The 14,633-nt window shown below is 37.6% G+C and overlaps 1 protein-coding gene across 6 annotated transcripts in view; it reads right to left on the bottom strand.

The window, feature by feature from the left end:
• The window catches only part of SEMA3D (semaphorin 3D), a 196,929-nt gene that overhangs the window by 46,849 nt on the left and 135,447 nt on the right, over positions 1-14,633 (bottom strand). For all 6 annotated transcript variants that reach the window (XM_027071779.2, XM_027071780.2, XM_053218532.1 and 3 more), the window contains one exon: positions 11,331-11,473. In XM_027071779.2, coding sequence (XP_026927580.1) covers positions 11,331-11,473 — 143 coding nt within the window. The remainder of the gene's footprint in view (positions 1-11,330; positions 11,474-14,633) is intronic.

Here is a 14,633-nt window from a genome sequence, read left to right as displayed (position 1 = left end):
ATCATATAAGAACTAAAATTTTGCACTTGAACAAAAATTGCACCTCGCAGTTTGCACTATGTCTCGCTGTTTTAAATTTTAAATGATCCAAATCAATGTGCACTTAGTCTTGGAACGCATGTGTAACTGAGTTCACGTGTGTGCTGACAGATACATTATATAAACTCAGTGATAACTACGGTGATTGTTTGGAAACTGGACCAACAAAAGACCTTCCTGGCAGTTGTATTTTGACACTGATACTGTTTAGAATTGCTGACACATGGTGATAATACAAAGCAAAAGAACATTAAGTTGATTTTCTCATAATTTTTCATTCTTTCCAGAAAACGCACTCCCTATTCCTTTCATCCTACATCACTGCACATATGTCACTAATATCCTGCTTATCAGGTGTTTAATAAGAGCATGTTCAATTATTAGTGAGAAACAAAAAATACTAGATAAAATTGATGCCCTTAGAAAGTGCCCTTAGAAAGTATAGATAAATGCCATAGATTTTAATTCTCCTCTGAAAGGTCTCTGTAGTAAAAAAAAAAAAAAAAAAAAAAAAATGAGTACAGGCCTCACTGAAGAGTTAAATTCAATATTGTTCTTAAAATGATAAGTGGGATCAGAGATTGGTTCAGGAAATATTCTTGGTGCTAGAAAAGAGGGGGAAAGGACAACAGGTGGGAGACTTCAGAACATGCATGGATCAGAGCGACTGGGTGGCTCAGTCAGTTGAGCGTCCAACTTCGGCTCAGGTCATGAATTCATGGCTCCTGAGTTCAAGCGCCGCGTCGGGCTCTGGGCTCTGTGCTGACAGCTCAGAGCCTGGCGCCTGCTTCAGATTCTGTGTCTCCCCCTCCTTCTGACCCTCCCCCCCCCCCCCCCCCCCCCGGTTACACTCTGTCTCTTTCTCTCTCTGTCTCTCAAGCATAAGTAAACATTAAAAACAAAAAAAAGGCACACATAGGGAGAACCAAGACAAATTTGGTTTAGGCAAATACTGGGATAAATTCAAATAGTGGAAGAGAATGTTATAAAAGGATATTGGAGTACATTCAAGGAAAGCTTTAATACCAGGCCAAAGTATTTATGTCATTTAGTAATATGTTATTTAGTATCGAGAGTTACTACAAGGAAGTGAAAGAAAATTAATACCTAATACATTTTATATAATAACCATCTAGATACAAACATGTCTATAATTGCTTTTGAATTTATGTTTTGTATATGGTGCTTCTATTGTTGAAGTATCATTGTGCAAGAACAAACATAACCAATATTTCAGCTGGCTATTGGATGATTAACGATGGCTACAGAGGTGAAGGCAGATTTATCTAGACACGGCCTTTATTTTTACCGCTAACATCCTCAGATCATTTCATAAATATAAATCCAGATGTTAATATGAATAGGAAAAACCCCTGGTGCTTCCTTTTAGTAAGGATGAATTTTGTGTTAATGTTTCATAGGATCTCAGCGAGAAATGCTACCTGGAATTATTTGGGAAAAAAAAGATTTTATAAAAAATTTAAAAATAGGGGTGCCTGGGTGGCTCAGTTCGGCGAGCGTCCGACTTTGACTCAGGTCATGATCTCACGGTTCCTGAGTTCCGGCCCCAGATCTCACAATAGGCTTTGCACCCACAGCGCGGAGGCTGCTTCCGACTCCCTATCTTCCTCTCTCTGTGCCCCTCCCCTATCAGTACAAACACACACACTCCCTCTCTCAAAAATAAATATTAGAATACATTTTTAAAAATTAAAAATAAAAAGTAAGATATCTCATCTTTCTCATCAACCTTGATTTATATATTTTTACATTCACATATGTTCTGTCTTCATATAGTCTTATTGAGGCAGACTGCTCCTTGTACTAAGCTCTAAGTGAAAATCTTTCCATTTTAATGTATTCTTTTTAAATATTTATAATTTGTAAAATTTTTCATTGCCTATATTTGCAATTTTGAGTCACCTATAAATACTAAAAACAGTGCTGATTCAAAATATTAGCTATCATGAATTTAATACTAAGGACTCTGGTTTACTGCTTTCCCCTGGCATAGCATAGTTGCTCAAATTATTTTGTTAAATGAATAAACAGATATATCAAATATTTGCTCCACAACATTCCTTTAACAGGTGTATACATCACTACTTCATCATAAAAATCAGCAATCACATTCCCTTTTAAGCATTTTATTAGATAAAAATAGCAATAAATGCCTATTTGCAAAGTGTCCCCCTCTCTCTCCTTGCAATTATCACCCATGTTTAAGACAAACTATGAAAAAATTCTAATTATTCTACTAGGCTCAAATTTGTTGGACAGGAAAGGAACTTACACTGTGGCCTGCATATATATTTTTTTAACCTGACAAATGGAAATTGCAATCCTTTGAACAAAAGAATCTTTAAATGTGCTTGCCTATCCGTCTAGCAGCCTTTCCATGGTCCCTCAAGGAATAAAAAGATAAACAAACAAACAAACAAACAAACAAAATCCAAGTCAAAGATGAAAGCCACCTGCTGTCAGCAGGGAAACAAGTATAATTTCTGGGATAATAGTTCTCAGGAATGGATCATAAGCATTTAATGACTGAATAGTAACTCTTACAGACATCCAGAAGCATGACCTGGGATGGCAAAGTTCAATTCACGAGGGGTTGTATTTCTCCTGTAGGGAAGTGTCAATTGACTGACTGTTGACCAGCTCTCAGTGCCTGGATTTGTTTGCAAATCCACCAAATCCCCCCCTGAGAACCTTAAGCACAGAAGAGGGCTGAAAGGGAGGTAACCACTTTTGTACTAAATTGTCACCTCCTTGCTTATTTCTGTGAAGTTCTAAAGAACACAGCCATCTCACTAACACAATAGATTTATTATTGAGATGTCAGAATCAGCAGCTTTTAGTCACCAGTCACTTCTGTGTCTCCACTCTATCACAGCTTCTTTGCAGTCAGATTGCCAAAAGCCTTGACATTCTCTACACAAAGATGCAGATGAAAGTAACAAAGAAATTAAATGTAAACAAGCCAGACCACATGGTGGTGAATGCAGAGGGTGCCTATTTTCTTATTCTCTGTGGCTTCTTATATGTTTGCGATATTTCTTAAGTGTAAAGGGATTAATGAAAACAGAAAGGACAGAAGATGAAACAAAACACAATTTGCAATCTTTCAGCGGCTATAAAATAAACTATCTCTGAGTCAGGTGATGGCTGCATATTATGAAATACTATGATCTTCTAATCATAGGCTGCTAATGGGTAGATCAGCCAGAAGGCAGGTTAATGGTGACTCCATTCTGCTTCTACTGTCCCAGCAGACTCCAGTCCTTATAAATCTTGCATAGACATGTGGAGTAGCTACAAACTGTCACACATGAACTTTTATTGAGTGTGTCTTTTGACCTTTGGGTCACTATGCTGGCTTCATCTGCTAAACACGATTTTATCTGTATACATCATCCTCTTTGAGGATCTCTTCACACTTTATAAATATGGTCATTCCCACCTATATCTTGGGAAACAGAAGCTCTTGGACCAAGTAAGAATCAGTTTTCGGCTCCTATGCTCTTGAATCCTAAAGATTTTAGTAATCAATGAAATCCCCAAGATATTTGGAAACATGTTGTATTCTATCAAAATATGGATTAGCATTCAGAAATTTGTAACCATGTTAATGAATTCAAGTTGAAAGTCACTAGTCTTTTCAAATCAACAAACACTGAAGAATAACAACTCTTAATCACTTAAAGAAGAAAAAGAAAAAATCAAGGGTTTGATGCTGGAGTCGGAGTTCATAAGTTCTTCTTTGCTTAAAATTAGTTCTTTTGCTTAATGCTCTTCTGCACCTTTGTGCCAGCAGGAGGATGGGAATTCCTGAAACACTTGCAAAGCTATCATCCATGCATCTTTTGTGCACACTTCTCCCCAGTTCTAGCCATTAATGACATTTAATCTCAGAGATTTAAGCTTCAGTTAATACTACCTCCTTTCTTTTGAAGTGTAATCTCAATACCACAATATTGTGAATCCATAAACATGTTTTTCCATAACTGAAACTGCCACACTGAGGTCAACACACAGGCTTGCAATTGACCCTTTTTACACATTCAAGAAGATAAGGGCAAGTTAATACTTTCATGTTTTCAGTGTAATGCCTGTTGTATTTTAATACATCATTCATATTCTTATCTGATATGTCATTTATGATAACAGCTGTCCCTTGCAGGTCTCAAACAGCCTTGTGTTGAGATATGCCTCCGAATTGCCTGAAGACCCATCACCCCCGGAAGTCCTGGAGATAGGACCACAGCAACTGACATTGCAGAGCAATTGTCCAATGTACTTTGCCCTGTGCTGCCTCAGTCTTCACACAGTTATTTCTAGGGACGAGCTTTATTTGTAAACTTAATACAGATGGTCTGTATGGGGCTGTGTAAGTAAATAATAATGATAAGGATATTCCAAACACAGAATGGCCCAGTTAGAAGCTGGAAACTATGATCGTGATGTGATAGAAACAAAAAGTGAAACCTGGAATAAGAGCCCAGGAGCCTCTCAAGGAAAGCATGTCATATATACTAAAATACAATATTATACTGAGAGCAAGAGTTTAAATGAGCACATTATACAATAAGTAAACTAATGGAAGACGGTGAAGTTATGCAGACCAAATCAAATGAGAGAATTGTACTGTTTTGCTTTCTTTTTCAGCCCTCATCTTCTTTTGCAATGTCTTATAACTACGTTTCATGTAACTGTTTTGTTGAGATGCAAAAAAATAATAGTAATACATTTATGACCACGAAGAAAAAAAGGCAAAATAAGAAAATAAGGAATCTTTGGGGCACCTGGGTGGCTCAGCCAGTTGAACATCTGACTTTGGCTCAGGGCACGATCTCACGGTTCATGAGTTCGAGCCCTGTGTCGGGCTCTCTGCTGTCAGCACTGAGCCTGCTTCAGATCCTGTCTTCCTCCACTCTCTGCCCCTCCCCTGCTCTCTCTCAAAAATAAATAGACATAAAAAAAAGAAGGAAGATTTTAGTTCATCTACAAATAATCTTGAAACCCCTTAGTAGTAAAAGAAACAAAACTGTAGAAACTCAAACATCTCAGACAAAGGGGAGAGGAGAAGAAAAAAGAAACAAAAAATCTTGTATGGCAGGTATTAAGCACAGTGATTTTTAAGAGATCCATTCTGAAGAGGCTTTCAAGGCACCAATACATTCTTTTTTTCTAAAAAGGATTCTAGTGTTTAAAGATGACTGTTTTTGATTTGCCATTGGAGAATCAAAATGGAGAACATGTTTTTCTAACTACTTCAAAAATTTGTAAACATTATTAGAAATGCAAGACTTGGGTAAGACACTATGCTAAAAAATTCAGTTTCTAAGATTTAACAGGTTAAAATTAGGTAAATCAACGCATGGTAAGCAGTTCCCTCCCTCCCCCCAGGTAAGACCAGAGCTCATTAAATTAAAAAAAAAAAAAAAAAAGCTACAAGGCAACAGTATAAATCCTTGCCTAGGAATTCCTGACAGGAAAACAAATGGAAGTGAAGCAAAAGCACATCTGTAACTCGTGGCTCTAAATCTCTCATTCAGGTTGTAAGTGACACGTTGAAAGTAAGCAAAAAAACCCCACAACTCGGTGGAGATCAATAAATACGGAAAGTGTCATCGGCCTCAAAACACAAATCTTCAAAGGCAGTAATTGTCCAAATAGGACCATATATCAAGGTAGACAATGCAAGTGGAATCGAAGCAAAGGGCTATTAATTAGACCCCCAGGCAAGTTATGTGAAAGGACCGTCCAAACTGAATTCCTGGCAAGGACAAAAGGAAATACGGCAGAACAAAAAATGAGAACGGGCCTAACCTAGAGCTGGAATCCAGAGTGGGCTAGCTAATGGACAATGCTTCCAAAAAATGAACAGAATTCAAAAATAATGTGAAACAGGCTTGAGGCGAAAAGCTGCAAGCCAGACTCACTGAAGTGACGGGTATTTCCACACTGTAGCTTATAGGGTGGGTCTTGAAGGGACACACACACACATGTGCGTGGTAATAAACATACAGACATAAATAATAGTTTCTGAAAGGACTATTCAGAGGGTTTATTGCATGATGTTTCACCTGTTCTTTCGGTCAGCGTTTATAACCTCCCCATGAAGATCTGTGTAATTTACCATTTATGAGAGCAGCCTGGGGTGTAAGGTGCACCATTTGGTGCTTGAACATATTGACTATACAACAAAATCAAAGAACTATAGAGTCTGGTGAGGCTTTAGAAATCATCTAGGCTAAGCACTGTATTTTAAATATGAGAAAGTGCAGTAGGTAGGGATATCCCACTGAAAAATAATTCATTACTAAATGTGTTCTGCCATGTAAACTGATAACATACACAACAGACTGAGTTGGAAAGATATTCTTTAGAGGAAGGTACTTATTCTCCTGAGGCTCTCATTGATCCACACTGTCCTACGAAATGATACTTTTATTCAGCTTCTTCACTATTTAGTGTCTCTCCCTTTTCGCACCTCTTGTCTAAAATTTGCATGGTCATACTGCTCACACACAAAAAAACTGTTCACAAAATTATCACCAGGCATGTCTCCAAATTCTTTTGACTATATCCGGAAATAAGATCCACCTTCCAAGTACAAATATTGCTAAAAAAGAAGGCAAAATAATAACGGGGATTTCAAACATCAAAACTAATAAAATATCATCTCTTCCCATTAATCTTCAGTAACCTGCCTCTAACCACCACCTGGCCCTACTACACACACACTGCCACTACCACTCTTCCACTCCCAATGACAGTTAGTCGATCTGCTCCAAACGTGAGACTGTGTATGCATGATGTGTGCATGTGTGTATATGTGATTTTTGACATTTAACCCACTGTAGCATAACAAGGAACTTACTTTATTCATATGTCAATCTTTTATATTGTTGACGGCTCGAAAATAGAGATGTATCCAAGTCCCTCTTGTTTTCCAGTTCCTTCCTCAGTATCTGCCTCATCCAAATTCATATGATTTCATCTAAGTCTTTCATTTGCTTGGTAACATAGTCACGGAAGAGATGGGGGCCCTGATTTTCTCCGTTAAGAAGCTGAGCTCGGAAGAAGTAGAGCGGAAATGGAAGCCTAGATCTGCTTTCGTAGCGAATATCCATATCATTCGAGCAAAAGTTATTGGTGATATCCTGATGCCAAACGTAATACCTGATTTTCAATTGCAATGTTACCTGACCTCCTTTTGGTGTGTGACATCACTGACAACTGCTTTCTTCTCGAGACAGCTTTCGTGTCTGATTTGTGACACCACTACCATCCAGCTCTCGACCCAACTATCAAGCTATTTCTTCTCAATCGTCTTTGTGGTCATTTTCCTCTGCTTTTTCTTAAATATCATTGTTCCTTGGGATTCTATCCTTGCTCTTTGATCTTTTACTACATATTTTCTTGGGCAATTTTACATACTTCCATGACTTCAAGAACCACCAAACATTGGTGATTTCCTAATTCACGATTCCAGACACTACTGAGCCTCAGGTTCATATTTTCAACTGGATGCTGTGGCAGCATATCCCAGAGCCAGGTCAAGTTCAACATGTCCAACTATAAAATCTATGCCCTTAACACCACTTTTGGTGGTTTTTTTTTTTTTTTTGTATCAAAAATCAGAAGACACTCTTTATGAATTTTCCTAATCTCTGCCTTACCTTCTGGAAATCATGATTACTAAGAATATAGGAGTCCCTGTCTATGGGCAAGTATCAAAGTCTCTGGGACAGGAGTAAGGAAGAATTAAAGTGTATCCAGTGATGGACTCTTGATTTTCCCTCAGGTCAAAACCTCACAGTTTGTGAGTTCTTTGAGCCCCATATCGGCTCTGCAGTAACAGTGCAGAGCCTGCTTGGGATTGTCTCTCTCTCCCTCTCTCTCTCTGTGTCTCTCACTCAAAATAAATAAATCGACTTAAAAAAAAAACAAAAAAACAAAGGCATCGAGGATCCAATAGGACGGGAGCTTGTCACGACCTTTCATGTACATCATGGGGTCAGTATTTGCAGTCTCAGTCAGTCCTAACCACAAACAGGGAAGATAAGACTTCTATAGACTATGCAAATTTCAAGTATGTTCTAAAGGAAAAAGAATCACCAGTCTGTTAATTTGCCATTTACTCGTTATGCTCCCATCACAGCGGAGCTCTCTCAATTGCTTAAATGCTATTTTCCCACCTCTGAGATTTCACAAGTGTTTTCCTTCTGCCTGGCACATTCTTCCCTAGCCCTGTCATCTCTGCCTTGGAGCGTCCTCATCATTTTCAATACCCTGGATCAAAAGTTACTTTCTCAGAGGAACCTTCCGTAGCCAATCGAAAAACCCACCCTTGTTTCCTAACCACACCCTGTGATTTTTTCCCCCAGTTTGGCAGCTACCACATTTGCCAATTCTATATATTAATCTGTGTGTTTTCTTACTTAATGCATATATCATTACTATTACCATTACCCGGTTGCAAGCTCAGCGAATACAAATACCAATCTCTTTTCTTTTTATTCTCTGTAAAACTACTGTTGATTTAGCACAATGTTGTGTAAAATGTGTTAAGTAAATGAATACTTTGATGGTCCCACATCACTAAAAAGTTTTATAAACTTAGTAAAGTGTACACAGTTCACTCTTAATTCTATCTAACATGATCTCTGCCTTCTTGGATCTTTGCTTATATCTATTGAAGTCAATTTTGTTCCGCAGCATAGACATACATTTGTGACCATTTCTTGAAAATTGAATGACAATATCACAATAACCCCATGGGGGTAGAAAAAAAAATGAACAGAGAGGAATAATATGTTCTGAAAAATGTCAGAGGAACATTTTTATGTGAAAATTAAACGTAACAGCAACAGTGATGATGCTGAACAGTTTTTTAAATTAAACTTATCATAGTTTTTGCTACTGTTTTTGACATAACACATTTTTAAAAAAAGATTTCAGGTCATTTTTAATCTTGTCAGTGAAATCTCCACTTAGAAGTGCTCACTGTTTGATACACGTTAATCCTAAATTATTAAGTAAAGTTAAAAACATAGCAGGGCGTGCTGAATTTAGAAATTTTAAAGGTGCATGTAGAACCAAATATTGTGAACATTTGACTAATAGATCATACATGTAGTGGGAAATTCTGAAGATGAAACTAACTAGAAATAATGATTGAGTAAACAGATAGACTAATGTAAGAAGGACTTTCATTACATCTTTTTTTTTCTTTAAAGTAAATTCATCCATCACATGTCCTTATTTGATCTCACAATTTGTTAGCTTTTTATCCAAACACAATGGCATGACAAAATCTTGCTGTGTGGCCTTAGAGTTTTTTCTGGTGGGAAGATTCCTGCGCTACAATTCTCTCTGCCTTTTCACTTCTTTAGGAGTTTGTTCATAATTAAAACTAAATATCCCTGGGCCAATACTTCATGTTTACATCACATTTTTAATATAAAAATTTATAAGTGGGGCAACTAAATTTTCCCCCCTCTAATGTAACTTTCAACAATACTAGGGTGAAAAGAGTACTTTGTAAAGAATTAATTGCTATCGAATGGATTAGACCTATTAAGAAATAAGTATTGAACTCGCCCACAAAACATTCACTTGTTATATGCGTTCATCAGAAACTAACTTGTAAATCTTTTATGACATATTTAATGTAGCCATTTATATAAATGATGTCAATCCACAGTACAGCTTTTCAGAGTTGGGAGACTGTTGTTTTAAAGCATGCTTCAGTACATTAACACACTACGACTACTCCAAGCAATGGCTATTCAGCTCTAGGCAAGAGGCTTCAAGAGAAATTACTGTGAATTCTTGGACTCGGAAAGAATGAGGATGCTTTTTAGAGAACTCTGTCCCCTGGGGGTGAAGGGATCAGTGGGAGACAGCATCCCTGGCCAGGACACTAGGTAAAGAATGATGTGTGCTCATGAGCTGGCCTCATTCAAAAGCCATGTTTTCATTAGCACTTTAAGTGCAGTGATGGTTTGTATTTCTGTCCCTGGACGTGCTCAAAAGCCCGAGGGTACAGATTGGGACAAAAAAGGGATAGGCTCACATGGAAGAAAATGAAAAGTTTGGACAAGACCAAAAAAAGCTTCCTACTGAGAGTATTTATTAACTTAACAGCTCTTCTTCTTAATAACAGAGTTTACACTGAAGGTGTCTGGCTATGAAAGAAAAGTTATTTCAGTGAAGACAAATCCAACAACAAAATAATATATTGAAGTCAAAAGTATGATTCCAGTAGCATTATTATTCTATAAAGATTATATTCACTCAAAAGAGAACCTTAAAGGAACAAAATGGAAGCATGTCATAGAATTGTTTTCCTATAAATTACATAAAATGGCAATCTTAAAAACTAACCGCAGTATTCTTCAAAACAAATGTTTTGCATTTCGGTTTATTTGTCCCCGTCGCCCCACCCCCCTTATCCCATGTATTCTCAAAACCTAATCTAGATGAATGCTCCAGAAAATATTTACTATATATTACTAACCATAGTTTCAACTTATTTGATCCTTAGAAAGATGCATAATTTTACATGTGTGATGTGTTTTCATAAAAAATACCAGATCTGATTCTGTTAGTGTTCCAGTTACTCCAGTGATTATGTTACTTTCAATTTCAAAATCAAATCTAATGTATAAAAGCATCTTAATTTCCCTGGGTCAGGACAATGCATGATCTTGCTGGGAACAGTGAAAGCTGGTGAGGGGGTAACCTGTCAATATAAGGAGCAAACTGCCAAGTATCTAACTCAAACCTGGATAACAGTTCACACTGGATGAAAACAAAACCAACAATGAAACAGAGCTCTAATATTGGAAAAAATTTAATCTCTTTTTTTTTCCTTTTTCGTTTTGGATGTTAAAAATTATATATGTAAGGGGAGCCTGGGTGGCTCAGACAGTTAAGTGTCTGACTCGTGATTTCAGCTCAGGTAACAATCACGGTCGGTCATGGGTTGAAGCCCTGTGTCGGGCTCCCCCTGGGCGTGGTACCTGCTTAAGATTCTCTCTCTCTCTCTCTCTCTCTCTCTCTCTCTCTCTCTGCCTCTACCGTGCTCGTGTTCTCTCTCTCTCTCTCACTCACTCTCTTTCTGTCTCTCTCTCAAAAAAATATTATACCAGTGTGATAGTCTGAATTTATCCTACTACTTACGAATGATGGACATTAAAATACTCTTACTTCAACATTACATGATTAATTGTTCATACATATACATACATGCCTTAAGTAAGATAAATATATCTTGCCTTACAAACTCTTCCAACTCGAGAAAGGATGGTTTTATCAGAAGTAGTGCCTTCTTGCGATGATTCACGAAAGAAGAAATATATTTTATCATCATCTGGATTATAGGTGTCTGGGATAGGGAAAGTTCCAATAAATTTTGCTCCTGTTTGAAAGAAAAGAAGCTACAAATTAAAATACTGAGATAATTCAGCCAAGATAATATTGATGTCTTTGAATGTGAAACAATTAGCAGAATAAAAAAAAAAAATGAACCATGACTGCCATGTGGGAAACAAGACATCCACACAAATAAACATGACACAATATAGAAACATGTATTAGAATGCAGAGGTCTCAAGCAAGTTCTCTAGGAACTCCAGAGACCTGGTGAGAACATGACTGGCTGATATTCACCATTGTTGCAACTCAACTAAATTACTTAGAAAGTCCTTTCAAACTTTACATTTTCCTTTTATTTGATGAAGTCACTGCTTTTAAAATCACAATGTACATGGGGCGCCTGGGTGGTTTGGTCAGTTGAGCATCCAACTTTGGCTCAGATCATGATGTCACAGTTTGTGGGTTCGAGCCCCACATTGGGCTCTGTGTTGACAGCTCAGAGTCTGGAGCCTGCTTCAGATTCTGCGTCTCCCTCTCTCTCTCTGTCCCTCCCCTGGTCGCACTCTGTCTCTCAACAATAAATAAATGTTAAAAAAATTTTTTTTTAATCACAATGTACATAATGAAGAGCTCAGGGAAAACTATAAACACACCCCAAATTTGCTAAATTATGATGTTATTTGCTGCATTTTGTGTAATTGCTAAAGGGAAAAAAGAAATTAAAACAACTAATTAATAGTGCTTGCATTAACTCCAGTGTAGGCTCTGGAGACAGTCTTTCCAGGTTTATATTCTGTTTCTCCCACTTACTGGAAGGGTGACCTTAATCAAATTTTTGTCTTCTCTATGTGTCAGTTTTCTCATGCCTAATATGAGGCTACCAATCATCTACGTAGTAGGATAACCGCTATGATAACCAAGTGAATTAATATATAGGTAAAATACTTGCTATCTGGTCATGCCTGACAATAAGGGTTCAATAAATGTCATTTATTAAGATGATGTTCAGGATAATAATCGTTATTATGACCACAAAGAAGAGAATGATAGAAAATGTAGCACATCCCAATATTTGTTACAGTAATATCTAGCTGATAAAAACAAAGTACACAGTTCTAAATGCACCAGCATGGAAATATGTCCATAAAACAAGTCGAGTGAAAAAACATAATAGCAACTCAACCATTTCTGTGCTGCACCAGTGATAAGTCAATTGGGGTTACTAACTCCTTTATTACAAAGTGTTGGGCATTTTTAAGTCTTGGTTTTGTAGAACTGTGAATTAACCAGATAACAGATCTGTAATGAGGTGATACTAATTCAGAAATGGTTCTTTTGATGAAGGCAAAGTAGAGAAAGAGAATACTTATTGAGTAAGGAAGGAAGGACTTCAATTAAGTAGAAAACATGAGATGGCTGAAAGGAAGCAAAGAGCACTCGTTAGGAAGGAGAAGCAGGAAACAAGACACGACAAATCGTTTCCAACCACAACCACCACACCACCACAAAAACAAAACAAAGAATACGTGGTAGGTAAAAAAGATCAACACTGCCGTATTGTCAAGTACCCCAGGAGTACTGAGAATCATCCCCCTGCTAATGTAGAGCAATAGGTCAACAGCCCCACAAACAAGACTTCATAATAGCCTTCTTCAATAAACAAAAGTTAATGTTTGATTCCAAACAATGGTTAGTTCAGTCTTTATTGTCCCAGTCCAGCTGGGTCAACTGGGGTCTCCTATCCAGTGTCTTCTCTGCTTAAATGGGAAACCTTAAGAGGAAAAGTGAGAGGGAATTTTGTGTATTAACTTTCTCCCCTTTGTTCTTTATTATTTCCCTGTTCTTTCCCTGAAGTTTAGAACCCCAGTGGATTCTTATGCTCTTGATAATCTCATCTGGATACAGCCCTAGGTTAAGTAAAAAAATAAATTTTAGAAAACCATGTAGGGTTTTAAATTTTTAGTTTTCTAAGTAACCTTTAAATAGCAAGTTTCATTAACAATCTCACTCACGATGTTTTAATTTTTCTCTCTTTTAAATTGTTGATAAATTACAAACATTTGGTTTTGAACCCCTAAGCAAAGTAAAAATTCTTTTGTAGTCACAAATTAACATTTCTAGGCGAGTGTGATGGCTCAGTGTGGATGGCTCAGCACCTGACTCTTGATTTCGGCTCAGGTCATGGTCCGAGGTTTCTGGGATCAAGCCCTGCTTTGGGCTCCATGCTAAGCCTGGAGCCTGCTTAAGATATTCTCTCTCTCTCTCTCTCTCTTTCTTCTTCTCTTACTCCTCCTCCTCCTCCTCCTCCTCCTCCTCCTTCTTCTTCTTCTCCTTCTTCTTCTTTTTCTTCTTCTTCTTTTCTTCCCCCCCTCATCCTGCTCTCTCTCTCTGTCTCAAAAAAAAAAGTCTAATTTTTATTTAAATATATTATGTTTCCTAAAAAAAAAAAATGTGGACACAGATTTTCTTACCAATGCAGTATTAGGAGTTCAGCACATTGGTGAAAATGAGGAACATACTTAATTACTACAATACAATATTCAAGGTATTTAGAACAAGAAAAACCACTACAATCACAGAATACAAATATGAATAAAAACTGACTCTTCAAACCAATCACAAATCAGATTAGGGAAGTATTAACATATGGCTAAGACATGACCAGGGAGAAGGCCCAAGTCTTGATGTTTTCAATGATTTCCAAGGAGAATGTGACAATGAGCATAGAACTATGGGCTCCCACAGACATAGACAAAGGCATTAATAATAATCTATGGAAATCTGTTGGATTTACAGAAGCCTAAATGTTACCTGCCTGGATGGAAAATCTCCAAGTGTCCTGCCATGTGTATTTTAAAAACAAAGAAATATAAAAATAGGAGCACTTGGGTGGCTCAGTGGGTTAAGAGTCTGACTCTGGACTTCGGCTCAAGTCATGACCTCATGGTTTGTGAGCTCAAGCTCCATGTAGGGCTCTGTGCTGTCAGCATGGAGCCTGCTTGGAATTCTCTCTCTCCATCTCTCTCTGCTTCTCCCCCACTTGTGCTTGTTCTCTCTCTCTCAAAATGAATAAATAAACTTAAAAAAAAAGAAATACATTGGGGTGCCTGGGTGGCTCAGTCGGTTAAGCATCCTGCTCATGATATCAGCTCAGGTCCTGCTCTCGTGGGCCGTGAGATCAAGCCCCACATGCAGGCTCTTTC

The sequence above is a fragment of the Acinonyx jubatus genome, chromosome A2 (assembly GCF_027475565.1).
Source record: "Acinonyx jubatus isolate Ajub_Pintada_27869175 chromosome A2, VMU_Ajub_asm_v1.0, whole genome shotgun sequence".
Lineage (NCBI taxonomy): Eukaryota > Metazoa > Chordata > Mammalia > Carnivora > Felidae > Acinonyx > Acinonyx jubatus.
This window is presented reverse-complemented; position numbering and strand designations above follow the sequence as displayed.